Raw genomic sequence first — 14,746 nt, forward strand, 5'->3', positions numbered from 1 at the left:
CTCACCCCACACAGCACCTAGCGTAACGTGTATGAAATGAGCACAGAGCATAGGAGAATCAATTCACTTATACAATCACAAGCCCCTCCCTGCGAGGAGCAAAAGGTATTTGTCAGCCACTGGATGTCTGACCAGGATGGGCAGACATCCTGTCTCCATCTCTGTCCCAGCCCCCTGGTGTGACTTCTGGAGTGACACCATCTGTCTCCGAGATCCCTTATCTTCGTTTACAAGACACAAGACCCCAGTCCTGTATACAATACAGAGATCCCCTCACCCATCGACTCAGACATACTGAGTGACCCCTGTAGTGTACCAATTGCCCAGTGTTAAATACTCTGTTTCTTTCAAGGGTTAAAAGACAGATTTGTTTTTGTTAAGGACTAATGAGTCAGATTTAGTGACATCTAGTGGTGAAGATGCAGATGACAGGAAACTGAAGAACTGTTCTCTCACTCCACTTCAAACATGTAGAAGAAACTTTGATCCTCAAGGAGACTTAAGATCAAAGACTTTAAATAAAGGTGGACGACGCGTCACCTTAACTGTAACAACATCCTGTTAAAACAAAAGATAAATGACTTTGATCTGCTGGTTCTGCAGCTTGAAGACATTTTCATTAAAGAGGTGAAGAAAGATCTACACTGAAATGTAAAACCAAAGTCTGGACACTAGGTGGCGCCCTCCTCACAGACATGGCTGTGAAATGTGAAATGAGAGGCAGATGTAAATTATTTTAGTTTTTCAAATCCAGAGTTGTTCTTTTAAATTGGTTCCCAAAAAATATTTTTGGATTTATAAAAAAATAATTTTACAAATAAAATGAACAAAACTTAATTTTACAGATGTGAGATTAATGGTTAAGTGTGTTTAGATCTTTCTTCAAAATATTAAAGACATAAAAACTACTGTTGTTTAGTGTTTTCTTCTTTTATGAGACCGAGCAGCTCTTCATCATTTCACCTCATTTGTGTTACTTTACTGTTTCTCCTCTTCAAATAAAAACAGAAAATGAAATCTGGTCAATATAAATGAGTAAATAAACACATCATCTATTGCTTCAGATAATAAACGTGACTTTCTTTATTTCCGTGTTGAGTTGTTGTTGTTGAGAGGAAACTTGAATGTTGTGTCAGCTGAGTGAAACTAAAAACTCTGAGCTGCTTGTGAACGTGTCTCTGTGGGTTGAGAGAAACATGAGTCATTTAAAAAACTGAGGAGTTGATGACACCTGGGATTTAATTTAATATTTAAATCTCAGCTGAGACACAGAATATTAATAAACTGAAGAAGCTCGAGGTCGTTTCAAACTCATTATTACTGTGTGTGTGTGAGCAGCTTTAAATAAAGATTATTAGATTTGAATCAACCGCTGGGCGGAGCTAACACGTCACAGAAACAACCATCAGCACGTGCAGTGTGTGAGAGAGAGAGAGAGAGAGAGAGAGAGAGAGAGAGAGAGAGCGACAGAGAGAGAGAGAGACAGACAGAGAGAGAGAGACAGAGAGAGAGAGAGACAGAGAGAGAGAGAGAGAGGGAGAGAGAGAGAGAGTGAGACAGAGAGAGAGAGAGAGGGAGAGAGAGAGAGACAGAGAGAGAGAGAGAGAGAGAGAGAGACAGAGAGAGAGAGAGACAGAGAGAGAGAGAGACACAGAGAGAGAGAGAGAGAGAGAGAGAGAGAGAGAGAGAGAGAGAGAGAGGTGTTAAACTTGAACCTAAACCTGAATCTAATCTAAACCTGAACCTTAAAGTAACCAAACACTAAACTAAAGCTGAAGCTACTGAGCTGATGAACGTCTTGTGAAAGAGCAGCAGATTATATCAGATTATTCTTCTTTCTGCTCCTTTTCATTCAGGATCAGAGGTTTTGTGTTTTCATTTAAATGGTTTTGTTTGGTGAATGAATGAAATCAACTGATAAAGAATCTAAAATAAATGTGTTGATCTGCTGTCAGGCTGTTTATATTGAGACATATTGATCAGATGTAGAATTTCATTACGAGCACAAGCTTTTCCTTATAAGTATAAAGTATATCCCATAAATGTGTTTGATGGAATTCTAACGGATCCTTTGGACGACGTGTTGTTCACACTTTGTGTTTGGTCACCGTGAAAAACAGCCTCGTGCACAGCTCCATGAAGAGATGATGGTCTCACTCTGGTGCAGAGGAAGTGGACCTCAGAGCTTCAACATCTGCTGGACAGATGTTAGAGCAGCGTGTTCATGAACATGGCGTCACAGTCACATGTTACACTGACACACGTGTGTTGAGGATCATAACAAAGTCACATGATGACCTCTCCATACAGTGAGAACTTGAGCCTGTCAGGAACTGACTCTGTCAAACATTTCTTATCCTGAAGTCACAAAGAACTGAGACGGGCTTGAAGATGAAGTGAAATCATCATGTTGAGACAAGTGTCTCCACAGAATAACACAAACTGTTCAACACAACAGGCCCAAAATGTCCACTGTCTTCAGGACATCATCTCTCAGACACTTTCTGTCCCTTGTCTCTGCTGTGAACCTCCCATCATCAATTATTTCCCAGCATGCTGCTGTTCCCAGAGGCCTGCTACAGTCTCCCCCTTGTGGTTGTTCTGAGGTGGTGTCGAGAACGTACAACAAGAATCTTCATCTACGTTTGTATAAAACGTCCTCGGGTCAGTTTTCTATTAAATATGGTAAAATGTTTATGAAACAGTTTCCTCAGAGACTTAAAGATGCTCTGCTCTTCATCGACTCTTCTTCATACTGTAAATGTGACATTCACTTTTCTTCTGGTTGTTTCCATTATGTCAAACTGGTGATTTTGTTCTTCTACCTGCACCAAGGACGAGATGTTTCCACCTGTTTGTTTGCAAGAGGAAAGAAAAGCAGAGTCATGATTCCAGTGAAGTCGGTGGAAGGATGTTTATTGAGCATTAAAGCAGAGACAAGTAGAAACAGGACTTTTCTCTCTGAGATGTTTTTCTTCTCGTTACATCTGGTTTGTCACAGAGGAAATGATCCATGTGTTTGACTCATAGACTGAATATAAAGGCTTTGACTGGGATGTGCTGCTGTTATACTACAGCGCCACCTGTGGGTCAAAAGTAGAAAAGCCACCACCGCTCTGCACCTGATGCAGAAATGAAAACGTCCCATTTTTAAGTCCAGAGTTTTGATCTTTTGTGTCAAAGACAAAACTCTGATTTTAAACTCAAAGTGATTTCAATGTGTTTAACTTTGTGTGGAACTAAATCAATTTGTGACGTGAATCCAGGAACTTTAAGATCATAAACAAACATATACACAGAATGTGGTTCTACACACATGGAGACATACTGAGGGACAAAGGGGGGCAATAATAAAGACAAACTTAAATACACTGTATGTGACTCTTTATAGAGGGTTTATATATTCTGCTTGTGTCATTTCAATAAACACATTCTTCATGTGAATAAACACAATCGGGGCAGGAAGGTTGCTGGTTTGAATCCGGTTCAGATGGGGTCTTCCTGTGTGGAGTCTGCATGTTCTCCCCGTGTTTTCTCCAGGTGCTCCGGCTTCATCTCACAAACACATGCAGATTAGGGGTTGTGTAGATTGGAGACTACACACAAGCTGCTGCTGCTTCAGCCTCTGGATCCTCAGGACACAGCTCAGCCTCCGTCCACACACACTGTCCTCTTCACACTCACCTCCACAAAGATCTCCTCCTCCATCTGTTGAGAGAAGAAGACATCAGTGTTCCAGAGACTCACTTCATCAGCTGTGAGTCAGTGATGCAGCACATCCAGTAGAAAGAGCAGCAGGGACTTCAGTCCTGTTCAGAGGTGGAGCAGCTTCCTCTCTGCTTCATGTTCACGTGTTGGAATGAACACGCTAAGAGCTAAGTGTGTTTCCTCTGCATGTCAAAGTGCAGAGTGGACACCTGAGAGGTGGATTTACTGCTGTTACAGGTGAAGACATGTTTCACTGTGTGTTGATGAACATCTGCTTCTGACAAACTGGGACCAGATGAGACAGATGGACCTCAGCAGAGGTTCTGCTCTGTATAAAGAGCTCCTGGTTACCATGGTGATGAGGAGAGGCTTCAGTCCCACTGATCTCAGAGCTGTGACAAAGATCCACCTGATCAGTTCTTCACTGATGAAGTGAGAGAACAAACTGTCTCAGATCAGATGAAGACGACACCGTCTCTGTTCCTCGTGTGAGGCTGTCAGCTGTGGTCCAGCTTGTGTCAGTTACAGCGCCCCCTGGTGGCATTTGGTAAATAACTCGAGGCCACGAGATCTGAATCTGTTGTTTACTAACAAGACGAGTGGACGAGAAGAAGATTCTTGATGAGAAACGTTTGAATCCCAGGATGTGACACACACTGTCTCACTGTCTCTGAGGACACTCACTGTCTCTGAGGACACACACTGTCTCACTGTCTCTGAGGACACACACTGTCTCTGAGGACACACACTGTCTCACTGACTCTGTGGACACACACTGTCTCACTGTCTCTGAGGACACACACTGACTCACTGTCTCTGAGGACACACACTGTCTCACTGTCTCTGAGGACACACACTGTCTCTGAGGACACACACTGTCTCACTGTCTCTGAGGACACACACTGTGGTGGACACCTCTGACATCACTCCTCAGTAGAAACACATGGACCTATCTTCAGGAAGCTGACTGAGTGCATCTGGTGTTTTGGTGACAGGATGAGTCTGGAGAGATTGAGATGTTCTGGGTGAGTTAGAGATCAACTGAACCAACCAGACGTTGATTTAAACTTCCCTTATCCGTCCCTTTAAGGAGAGTGTGCACCACACAACAGTGGAGAGTCACTGTGGTCAGTGGGCGGAGCTTCAATACGGGTCGATCTCCAACTTAACCTGGAGCAGGTTAGCCGTTCATCAGAAGTTACCGTGGTGATTTACCTCGTTAAGAAGTGGACGAGCTTCGTAGGACTGAAAAAACTAAACCTGAAGTTAACCTGATAACCACAAATCCTGCTTGGTAGCACAGACCCTGGATCTGTGATACTGACTGTGTTTAGTAACATACTGATGAAAGCAGCGTGGACTGACTCCAACCATCTACTGACCTCAGAGTCTCCAGTCGACAGGTTGGACTCTGCTGTAGATCAAGCAGCTCCTTCACTCCTGAGTCCTGCAGGTCGTTGAACCTCAGATCCAGTTCTCTCAGATGAGAGGGGTTTGACCTCAGAGCTGAAGCCAGAGAAGAACAGCTGATCTCTGACAGTCTGCAGCTCCACAACCTGGATAAAGAATAAAACTTCACTGTAAATTAAACTGAGTTCATGTGTGATAATAACAGACACATATTCATGTCACACAGACTCATAACATGGAAGATAAATATGAAATCAGACATGTTGGACTAAAAACGAGTCCTGATTCAGTACAAATAGATTATTTGGACCCGGTCTCTGTCCTGCAGATCAGTTTAGGAAATCCAGAACTAAACTCAGTGTTTTAACAAGTAGCTGAATATTTAAAATGTCACAGATTAATTAATGAATGGATTCAAGTTATGTATGAAGAGGAATTATGTTAAATTAGAATTAAATGAGATAAATTGTGTATAAATGCTGTTTTATAGATATGAGATCTACAAAAGTCAGTCAGTGAACTGACCTCAGAGTCTCCAGACGACAGGTTGGACTCTGTAGAAAACCACACAGCTCCTTCACTCCTGAGTCCTGCAGCCCGTTGTTACTCAGATCCAGTTCTCTCAGATGAGAGGGGTTTGACCTCAGAGCTGAAGCCAGAGAAGAACAGATGATCTCTGACAGACTGCAGTTCCACAACCTGGATAAAGAAATATGAATATTAGAATGTGTCCTCCTGTTGTTGTGGATCGTCATCATGTCAACACAGACTCTCAACATGCTGCTGACCTCAGTCCAGTCTGTGACCTGAAGATAAATATCAGATCAGACATGTTGGACCATTGTTTCATTCATCAGCTTCTTCTCTGTGTGTTGGTCACTGAGCAGGTTTGTGTAATTAAACACTGTTTAAAGTAGGGATGGCTCCTGACACTCACTTCCTGTTTGTTTCTATACTTATCAACTGTCCAACGTGTTTCAATAAGAACGTGTCTTATTTTGAAAACCTGAGGAGGACGAGTGCTCGGCCTCAGTCCACATGTTATTTACTGACACTTTCTTAGTGATCAGGAGCAGGTGAGTGCAGGTGAATGGAGTTGATGAGGTGGACGTGACTGACAGGCTGGGTGAGGGACAGATGACTGAGGGACAGTGAGCAGAGCAGAACTGAGACAATTTAAATAAATAATGACCCAATAAGAAAGAAAGTCTGAAAAGTGAAGAAGGATTTAAGGACCTCAGAGTCTCCAGTCGACAGTTTGGACTCTCCAGTCCAGAACACAGCAGCTTCACTCCTGAATCCTGCAGCTCGTTGTTACTCAGATCCAGTTCTCTCAGATGTGAGGGGTCTGACTTCAGAGCTGAGACCACGACTTCACACTGAGTCTCTGAGAGTCCACAATCACCGAGTCTGTAATTAAAGAAAATATCAAATCTGTGAGAATTAAATCAGAAAACACAACATTCATACAAAACGTGATCATGTGACCCTCACCCTGGTAAATCCCCTTTTTGTTAAAAACTCCTCAAGAGAATCCTTTCAGATTTGGTCCAAGCGTTCATTCAGACTAACAGAGGAACTCATTAGATTCAGGGGGTCAAAGGTCAAAGGTCAAGGTCACAGAACATGTTCATGGCCTCTTGAACATGATGTCTCAAGTCTGTCTTTAGGGGATTTCTTCACATTTTGACTCAAAGAGAAACTGATTAGATTTCAGTGGTCAAAGGTCAAAGGTTACAGTGACCTCATGTTATTGTGAAGTCCACATGTCAGGAACCTGGAGGGACGGACACTGCACTGGTTGGTGGTGGCGTACAAACGCAGGGTGGGAATTCAGTTTGACAAGAAAGAAGAAGAAACTATATTTCCTGCTTCTTCAGTTTCAAGGAACCGTCAGTGATTCTAATCCAAAACACTGATTCAGTGATCGTCTGCTCACACTGTGCTAGCTGTTTGCTCATATATATATCTATATATAGATATATATATATACACAGTATATACAATAATCTCCCTTGCACCCCACATGGTCGTATGTCTGAACCCTCAAACTCCAGCACAGTGATCACATTGGATTTCACTCTCCACATCTGATCTAGTTGTTCTCATATGTACATGAGAACAATGAGAATGTATATGTACATAATAATAATAACTTTATTACGCACACACACACACACACACACACACACACACACACACACACACACACACACACACACACACACACACACACACACACACACACACACACACACACACATTTAACACTGAGTGTATTTGAAGAACGACTCATCTCCACTGATTGAACATGTTATTGATCATGTCTGGACTCACAGAGCCTTCCTGCAGTTCCTCACAGCTGGGATCAGTCTCCGTCGACCCTGGTCTGATGTTTTGAACTTCTCCAGGTCCAACTCATCCAGAACCTCCTCTGACATCTGCAGCATGTAGGCCAGAGCTGAGCAGTGGATCTCAGAGAGTTTCTCCTCTGATCTGTTCTCTGACGTCAGGAACTGTTGCATCTGCTGATGAACTGAGTGGTCGTTCATCTCAGTCAGACAGTGGAAGATGTTGATGCTTCTGTCAGGAGAAATGTCATCACTCTGCATCTCCTTCAGGTTTTTGATGACTCTCTGGATGATCTCTGGATTGTTCCCTGTCCGACCCAGCAGGCCTCCTAAGACTCTCTGGTTGATATTTGGATTGTTCCCTGTCCGACCCAGCAGGCCTCCTAAGACTCTCTGGTTGGACTCCAGACTGAGGCCGTGAAGGAAGCGAACAAACAGGTCCAGATGACCATTTGTACTGGTGAGGGATTTCTCCATGGTTCTCTTCAGGAGGTCATCCAGGGAGAAGGTACTGTCTGTGTCCCCATATTTTCCCAAGAAGTTGTTGAGTTCTTCTCTGTTCCTCTTGGTGTAACAGTGGAACATGTAGACTGCAGCCAGAAACTCCTGAACGCTCAGATGAACAAAGCAGTAGACTGATTTCTGGAAGATCACACACTCTCTTCTGAAGATCTCAGTACAAACTCCTGAGTACACTGAGGCCTCTGTGACATTAAGACCACACCGCTCCAGGTCTTCTTGGTAGAACATGATGTTTCCTTCCTCCAGATGTTTAAGTGCCAGCCTCCCCAGCTTCAGGAGAACGTCCCTGTCAGTCCTCGTCAGCTGCTGTGGAGTCGTCTCATGTCCCTCACCGTACTTGTTGTTCTTCCTCTTTGTCTGAACCAGCAGGAAGTGTGAGTACAGGTCAGTCAGGGTCTTGGGCAGCTCTCCTCTCTGGTCTGTGGTCAACATGTGCTCCAGAACTGTAGCACTGATCCAGCAGAAGACTGGGATTTGACACATGATGTGGAGGCTCCTGGACGTCTTGATGTGTGAGATGATTGTGCTGCACAGCTCTTCATCACTGAATCTCCTCCTGAAGTACTCCTCCTTCTGGGCGTCAGTGAAGCCTCGTACTTCTGTGACCCTGTCAACACATGCAGGAGGGATCTGATTGGCCGCCGCAGGTCTGGAGGTTATCCAGACGAGAGCCGAGGGAAGCAGATTCCCCCGGATGAGGTTTGTCAGCAGCACGTTGACTGATGACCTCTGTGTGACATCAGACACAAGCTCCCTGTGGCTGAAGTCCAGAGAAAGTCTGCTTTCATCCAGGCCGTCCAAGATGAACAAAGGTTTACAGACAGCGAGCGTCTCTGCCGTGAGCTTCTGTAACGCTGGATGGAAAACACAGAGCAGCGTGAGAAGACTGTGCTGCTGGTCTTTCACCAGGTTCAACTCCCTGAACGAAAGCACAGTCAGCAGACCCACATCTTGGTTTTCTAAACCCTCTGCCCAGTCCAGAGTGAACTTCTGCACCGAGAAGGTTTTTCCAACGCCAGCGACGCCGTTGGTCAGGACGACTCTGATGCTGCTCTGCTGGTCAGTGAAGGCTTTAAAGATGTCGTGGCACTTGATGGGAGTGTCGTGGAGGCTCTTCATCTTGGAAGCCGTCTCAAGCTGCCTCACCTCATGTTGAGTATTAACCTCTTCACTCTGTCCCTCTGTGATGTAGAGCTCAGTGTAGATCCTGTTGAGGAGGGTTCTACTTCCTGTTTCATCAGTTCCTTCAGTCACATGTTCACATCTCCTCCTCACACTGAGCTTATGTTCATCTAAAACCTCCTGCAGACCACGATCTGCTGAAAGACAAGAAACAATGTCAGAGACAGAGAATCTGAGAATCTGCTGATTGTTTTCATCAGATACAGAAAAACCACAGAAAATAAAAGCTTTTTAACTTTGTGCTTTTATAACGATGTTAAATGTTGATGCTGTATGAAGGAACAAAATAAAACCACATGTGCTGTTGTCAGAAGTGAAGACATCAGCAGACACATGTACAGTGCTCCTCTGACCGGCTGTCTGAGCTCCAGCTCCTGTCCTGGATCTTTGTCCACACTGGGGACAGGAGGAGTCTCCTGAAGAACCAGACTGGTCCCAGTATGAGGTGATGCACTGTCTGCAGAACCAGTGTCCACAGCTGGTGGAGACTGGATCCTTCAGGACGTCCTGACACGAAGCACAGCAGGACGACTGCTCCTCCTCAGAAACATGACTCCTCTTCCTCTCTCTGTGAAGACATTTCCTGATAACTCACATGTCCCAGTCACAGGTTGTCATTACTTCTGTCAAGGAGGTTTTGTTTTCACCCAGTATGTTTGTGTGTTGGTTGGTTCGTTAGTGGGATTATAAAAAACGACAGATTACCAGTAAACTTGGTGGAAGGTTGTGGTCTGTGAACCAGATCGGGGGGGGGGGTTCCTCTTTCACAGACATGCTCAGAGGACTGATGTTTACCAGTGTGTGGAATTTGGTGCAGATCCAAATCAAAATGAGTCTCTAGTGAATCTCAAAGTGGTTTCATAAGGAGCGTGTTGGTTCTTGGTGGAGGTCTGAGCTCTTTGAGTGATTCTGAGAGATTAGTCACCAACTTCAATGAAGCTGTGTCCTAATGCAGGGGCCACACTAGAGGAAACTAAATCCTCTTCAGAGCAGGTCACAGTAGAAACAGTCTCTTACTCTGTGTGTGAGGGTCCAGGTTCATTACTGAAGTCTAGAGGATGTCTCATGGACATGTCACTCTTCAGAGACACACAGCTGGACCCTGGAGACTCTGCTCTCAGTCTGTGGTCCTGACCTCTGCAAACACAAACATGTTTTTATTCAGAACACATCATTCACTGGTTCATTCTCTGAGGATTCAGTTTGGAGGTTCACATGTTTGGAGCAGGTCTCTTACTTTGTGTGTGAGGGTCCAACTTGCTCTGAAATGTCCTCGTCCATGTTACACCGGGCCGGCTGCGGCTCAGTTGTGGTTCAGGCCACGCTGCTCTTCTAGATGTTCAAGGTCTGGTCTGTTTCCTTCTCGTCCTGCGCTCAGTTTACAGCAGAACACAGTGAAATGATCTTTCTCACCAGTTTCAATGTTTATCTGTTGAAAACGTCACAAACAAAATTATTTGCAACACTTCCTGTAGCCTAACCATTTCCAAATAAAAGCACTCCAGCGTTTCTGTCGACTGAATCAATTCATTCATTTTTTAAATAGGCTCTCTCTCTCTCTGTCTCTCTCTCTCTCTCTCTCTCTCTCTCTCTCTCTCTCTCTCTCTCTCTCTCGCTCTCTCTCTCTCTCTCTCTCTCTCTCTCTCTCTCTCTCGCTCTCTCTCTCTCTCTCTCTCTCTCTCTCTCTCTCTCTCTCTCTCCTGACAGGTGACCTCAGGAAGCCTCCATTATTTTTGGATACAAATTTCAGTCAATCACTTAATTTATTCAGCCAGTTTCAACCATTTCATTGAGAACATTATTAAATTAATAATACGAATTATATATTTTAGGGTACCAGCCAATAAGGGTATGGAGGTGTACTATTGTACAAGTACAATAATAAAGTTCCTTTCATGTAATATTGGTTTATGTCATTTGTAAATCCACCAATAAACCTGCATAGCCATAAACAAACGTTGAATAAAAATGTATTTTTGCAGCTTGAGCATTTCCTGATCTACACTCAGACCAATCAACTCCATTAAAGTGAATGAATACAAGCTTGTAAAAGTTCATGTGTCCTTCAACCCCCTGCCACTAAGAGAAGGAAACTCAACATCTAGTATCATGTTCACGTCATAAAGTTCAAATTCAATAAAATGAATTACTGACCTTTATAGTGTAAATATATATATATATATATACACTACCGTTCAAAAGTTTGGGGTCACTTAGAAATGTCCTTATTTTTCAAAGAAAAGCACTGTTTTTTTCAATGAAGATAACATTAAATTAATCAGAAATACACTCTATACATTGTTAATGTGGTAAATGACTATTCTAGGTGGAAACGTCTGGTTTTTAATGAAATATCTACATAGGTGTATCGAGGCCCATTTCCAGCAACTATCACTCCAGTGTTCTAATGGTACATTGTGTTTGCTCATCGCCTTAGAAGACTAATGGATGATTAGAAAACCCTTGAAAACCCTTGTGCAATTATGTTAGCACAGCTGAAAACTGTTTTGCTGGTGAGAGAAGCTATAGAACTGGCCTTCCTTTGAGCTAGTTGAGTATCTGGAGCATCACATGTGTGGGTTCGATTATACTCTCAAAATGGCCAGAAGAAGAGAACTTTCATGTGAAACTCACCAGTCTATTCTTGTTCTTAGAAATGAAGGCTATTCCATGCGAGAAATTGCGAAGAAACTGAAAATGTCCTACAACGGTGTGTACTACTCCCTTCAGAGAACAGCACAAACGGGCTCTAACCAGAGTAGAAAGAGAAGTGGGAGGCCCCGGTGCACAACTCAGCAAGAAGACAAGTATATTAGAGTCTCTAGTTTGAGAAATAGATGCCTCACAGGTCCTCAACTGGCAGCTTCTTTAAATGGTACCCGCAAAACGCCAGTGTCAACGTCTACAGGGAAGAGGCGACTCCGGGATGCTGGCCTTCTAGGCAGAGTGGCAAAGAAAAAGCCATATCTGAGACTGGCCAATAAAAAGAAAAGATTGATATGGGCAAAAGAACACAGACATTGGACAGAGGAAGATTGGAAAAAAGTGTTATGGACAGACGAATCAAAGTTTGAGGTGTTTGGATCACACAGAAGAACATTTGTGAGACGCAGAACAGGTGAGAAGATGCTGGAAGAGTGCCTGACGCCATCTGTCAAGCATGGTGGAGGTCATGTGATGGTCTGGGGCTGCTTTGGTGCTGGTGAAGTGGGAGATTTGTACAAGGTAAAAGGGATTTTAAATAAGGAAGGCTATCACTCCATTTTGCAACGCCATGCCATACCCTGTGGACAGCGCTTGATTGGAGCCAATTTCCTCCTACAACAGGACAATGACCCAAAGCACACCTCCAAATTATGCAAGAACTATTTAGGGAAGAAGCAGGCAGCTGGTATGCTGTCTGTAATGGAGTGGCCAGCGCAGTCACCAGATCTCAACCCCATTGAGCTGCTGTGGGAGCAGCTTGACCGTATGGTACGCAAGAAGTGCCCATCAAGCCAATCCAACTTGTGGGAGGGGCTTCAGGAAGCGTGGGGGGGTGACATTTCTACAGATTACCTCAACACATTAACAGCTAGAATGCCAAAGGTCTGCAATGCTGTAACTGCTGCAAATGGAGCATTCTTTGACGAAAGCAAAGTTTGAAGAACAAAATTAATATTTCAAACAAAAATCATTATTTCTAACCTTGTCAATGTCTTGACTATATTTTCGATTCATTTTGCAACTCATTTGATAAATAAAAGTGTGAGTTTTCATGGAAAACACGAAATTGTCTGGGTGACCCCAAACTTTTGAACGGTAGTGTATATATATGTGTGTGTGTGTGTGTGTGTGTGTGTGTGTGTGTGTGTGTGTGTGTGTGTACCTGGCTCTGCAGGTCGATGTTCCTCACACCTCAGCCAGTGAGTCCAGAGCTTTACTGGGATCCACAGTGAAGACTCTCCACTGGTTGGTGACCACTGCTGTAACGTATGATTGTGAAAACACGTTCTGTTATTAAACACTTGATGAACAGATGTGATGAAGATAAAAAGTGAAACTGTGAGTTAACTCTGTGAATTAGTCCTTTGAAGGCTCTTTGTTCCAGACCTGCTGTTCACATCTGTCTCTGGGGATCCAGTGAAAAACACAGTCACTGACTGTAAAATAATATGAATGAATAATATAAATGTTGCTGAACACTCACCAGCCTCAGACTTCACGTCTCCTCCGTCTGCTCCTTGTTGTTAGAACAAGTCTGAACACTTTCACTTTCACTGGCTGCTCCTCCTCCTCTGCAGTTACTGGAAATCACATGACTCTGTGTGTGTGTGTGTGTGTGTGTGTGTGTGTGTGTGTGTGGGTGGGTGTGTTCGATGAAGACGTGTTTCCTTGCGATTGGTCTGATCCGTCAATAGTTTGTTAAAATGTGTAAAACTCCCAAACTGCTCAACTCCATCAAATGAAGCCTGAGCTCAAACCCATGTTTCCTCCTGTGATTTGAAGGTTGTTATATTTCGTGTTGGAGCTGAATGTGTGACTCCATCTGCAGAACTCTGCCACGTCATGTCACATTTACACAGTCCAGTCACAGTGTCTGCTTTATAGATCGAGAGAAATACAGCTGCATTGTGATGCATTATTTGACCGTTGTGTATTTCAATAATTGCTGAGATTTGCATCCCCTTCTTTTCTCTGACTAGACGAGTGTTCGATGTATAAAATGATCCAAGTAGAAACAGTCACAGTGTTTGACCACCAGGTGTCAGCAAAGAGCCAGAGTACCTGGCTGCAGACAACATGGTTTTCCCATCAAGTCTAAACTGGATTCACTGGAATTCCACCATAGAAACTACTTTCTATGAAAACAAAACATAAAACTGATGTGAGTGTAAATTCTATTTCACAGAAAACTTGACCAAAGCCTTGATCATCTTTTCATTGGATTGATTTGACATGTAAGTTGTCAGTTAGTGTTTTATTCACATACAGTATAAAACAAGTTGATCTCAAAGCTTATTGGAGAATCGTGACGTTAAAAAAACAGTTTTTATTTGCTTCAAAGAAAAACACACGTTTGTTTAAGTATAAACACAAAATACTAAACTCCAACACATGAAGGAAGAAAACCATAGAAAATAGAGTTCTTTAATATACATCGTCGTGAATAATAATTATTAGTTACATGGCAGAACTGATAAGATGCACATACCAGGTATTTTCAAGCAAGGTCCATTTCATGTGTGCGTCTCCACTCAGGCCTTTAATCCACCCACTGTAATAAGTATGAGGTCTAGATCTCATCAGTGTAGATCAGCAATACATAAATACATGTAGAAAAACTACAAGTTTACATGAGGCAGTAAACTGGGGGAGAGAGAGAGAGAGAGAGAGAGAGAGAGAGAGAGAGAGAGAGAGAGAGAGAGAGTTTTTGATTTTTAAAACCTTTATTTTCAAAATTTTTACAAAACTACTGTCAATGTTTCCATGACAATAAGTGGATATGTGCAGTACAGTTCAGAACAATATTAAAACCTACCTAGAAAATAATATTAAATATTAAAACATCATCAATCACAGAACATATTACG

At 43.2% G+C, this 14,746-nt stretch overlaps 1 protein-coding gene across 1 annotated transcript in view; it reads right to left on the minus strand.

Moving 5' to 3' along the window:
- The window catches only part of LOC117766615, a 334,810-nt gene that overhangs the window by 298,665 nt on the left and 21,399 nt on the right, over window positions 1–14,746 (minus strand). Inside the window, exon 4 of the mRNA XM_034593875.1 lies at window positions 10,191–10,310. Coding sequence (XP_034449766.1) covers window positions 10,191–10,310 — 120 coding nt within the window. The remainder of the gene's footprint in view (window positions 1–10,190; window positions 10,311–14,746) is intronic.

Source organism: Hippoglossus hippoglossus, chromosome 1, assembly GCF_009819705.1.
Source record: "Hippoglossus hippoglossus isolate fHipHip1 chromosome 1, fHipHip1.pri, whole genome shotgun sequence".
Classification (NCBI taxonomy): domain Eukaryota; kingdom Metazoa; phylum Chordata; class Actinopteri; order Pleuronectiformes; family Pleuronectidae; genus Hippoglossus; species Hippoglossus hippoglossus.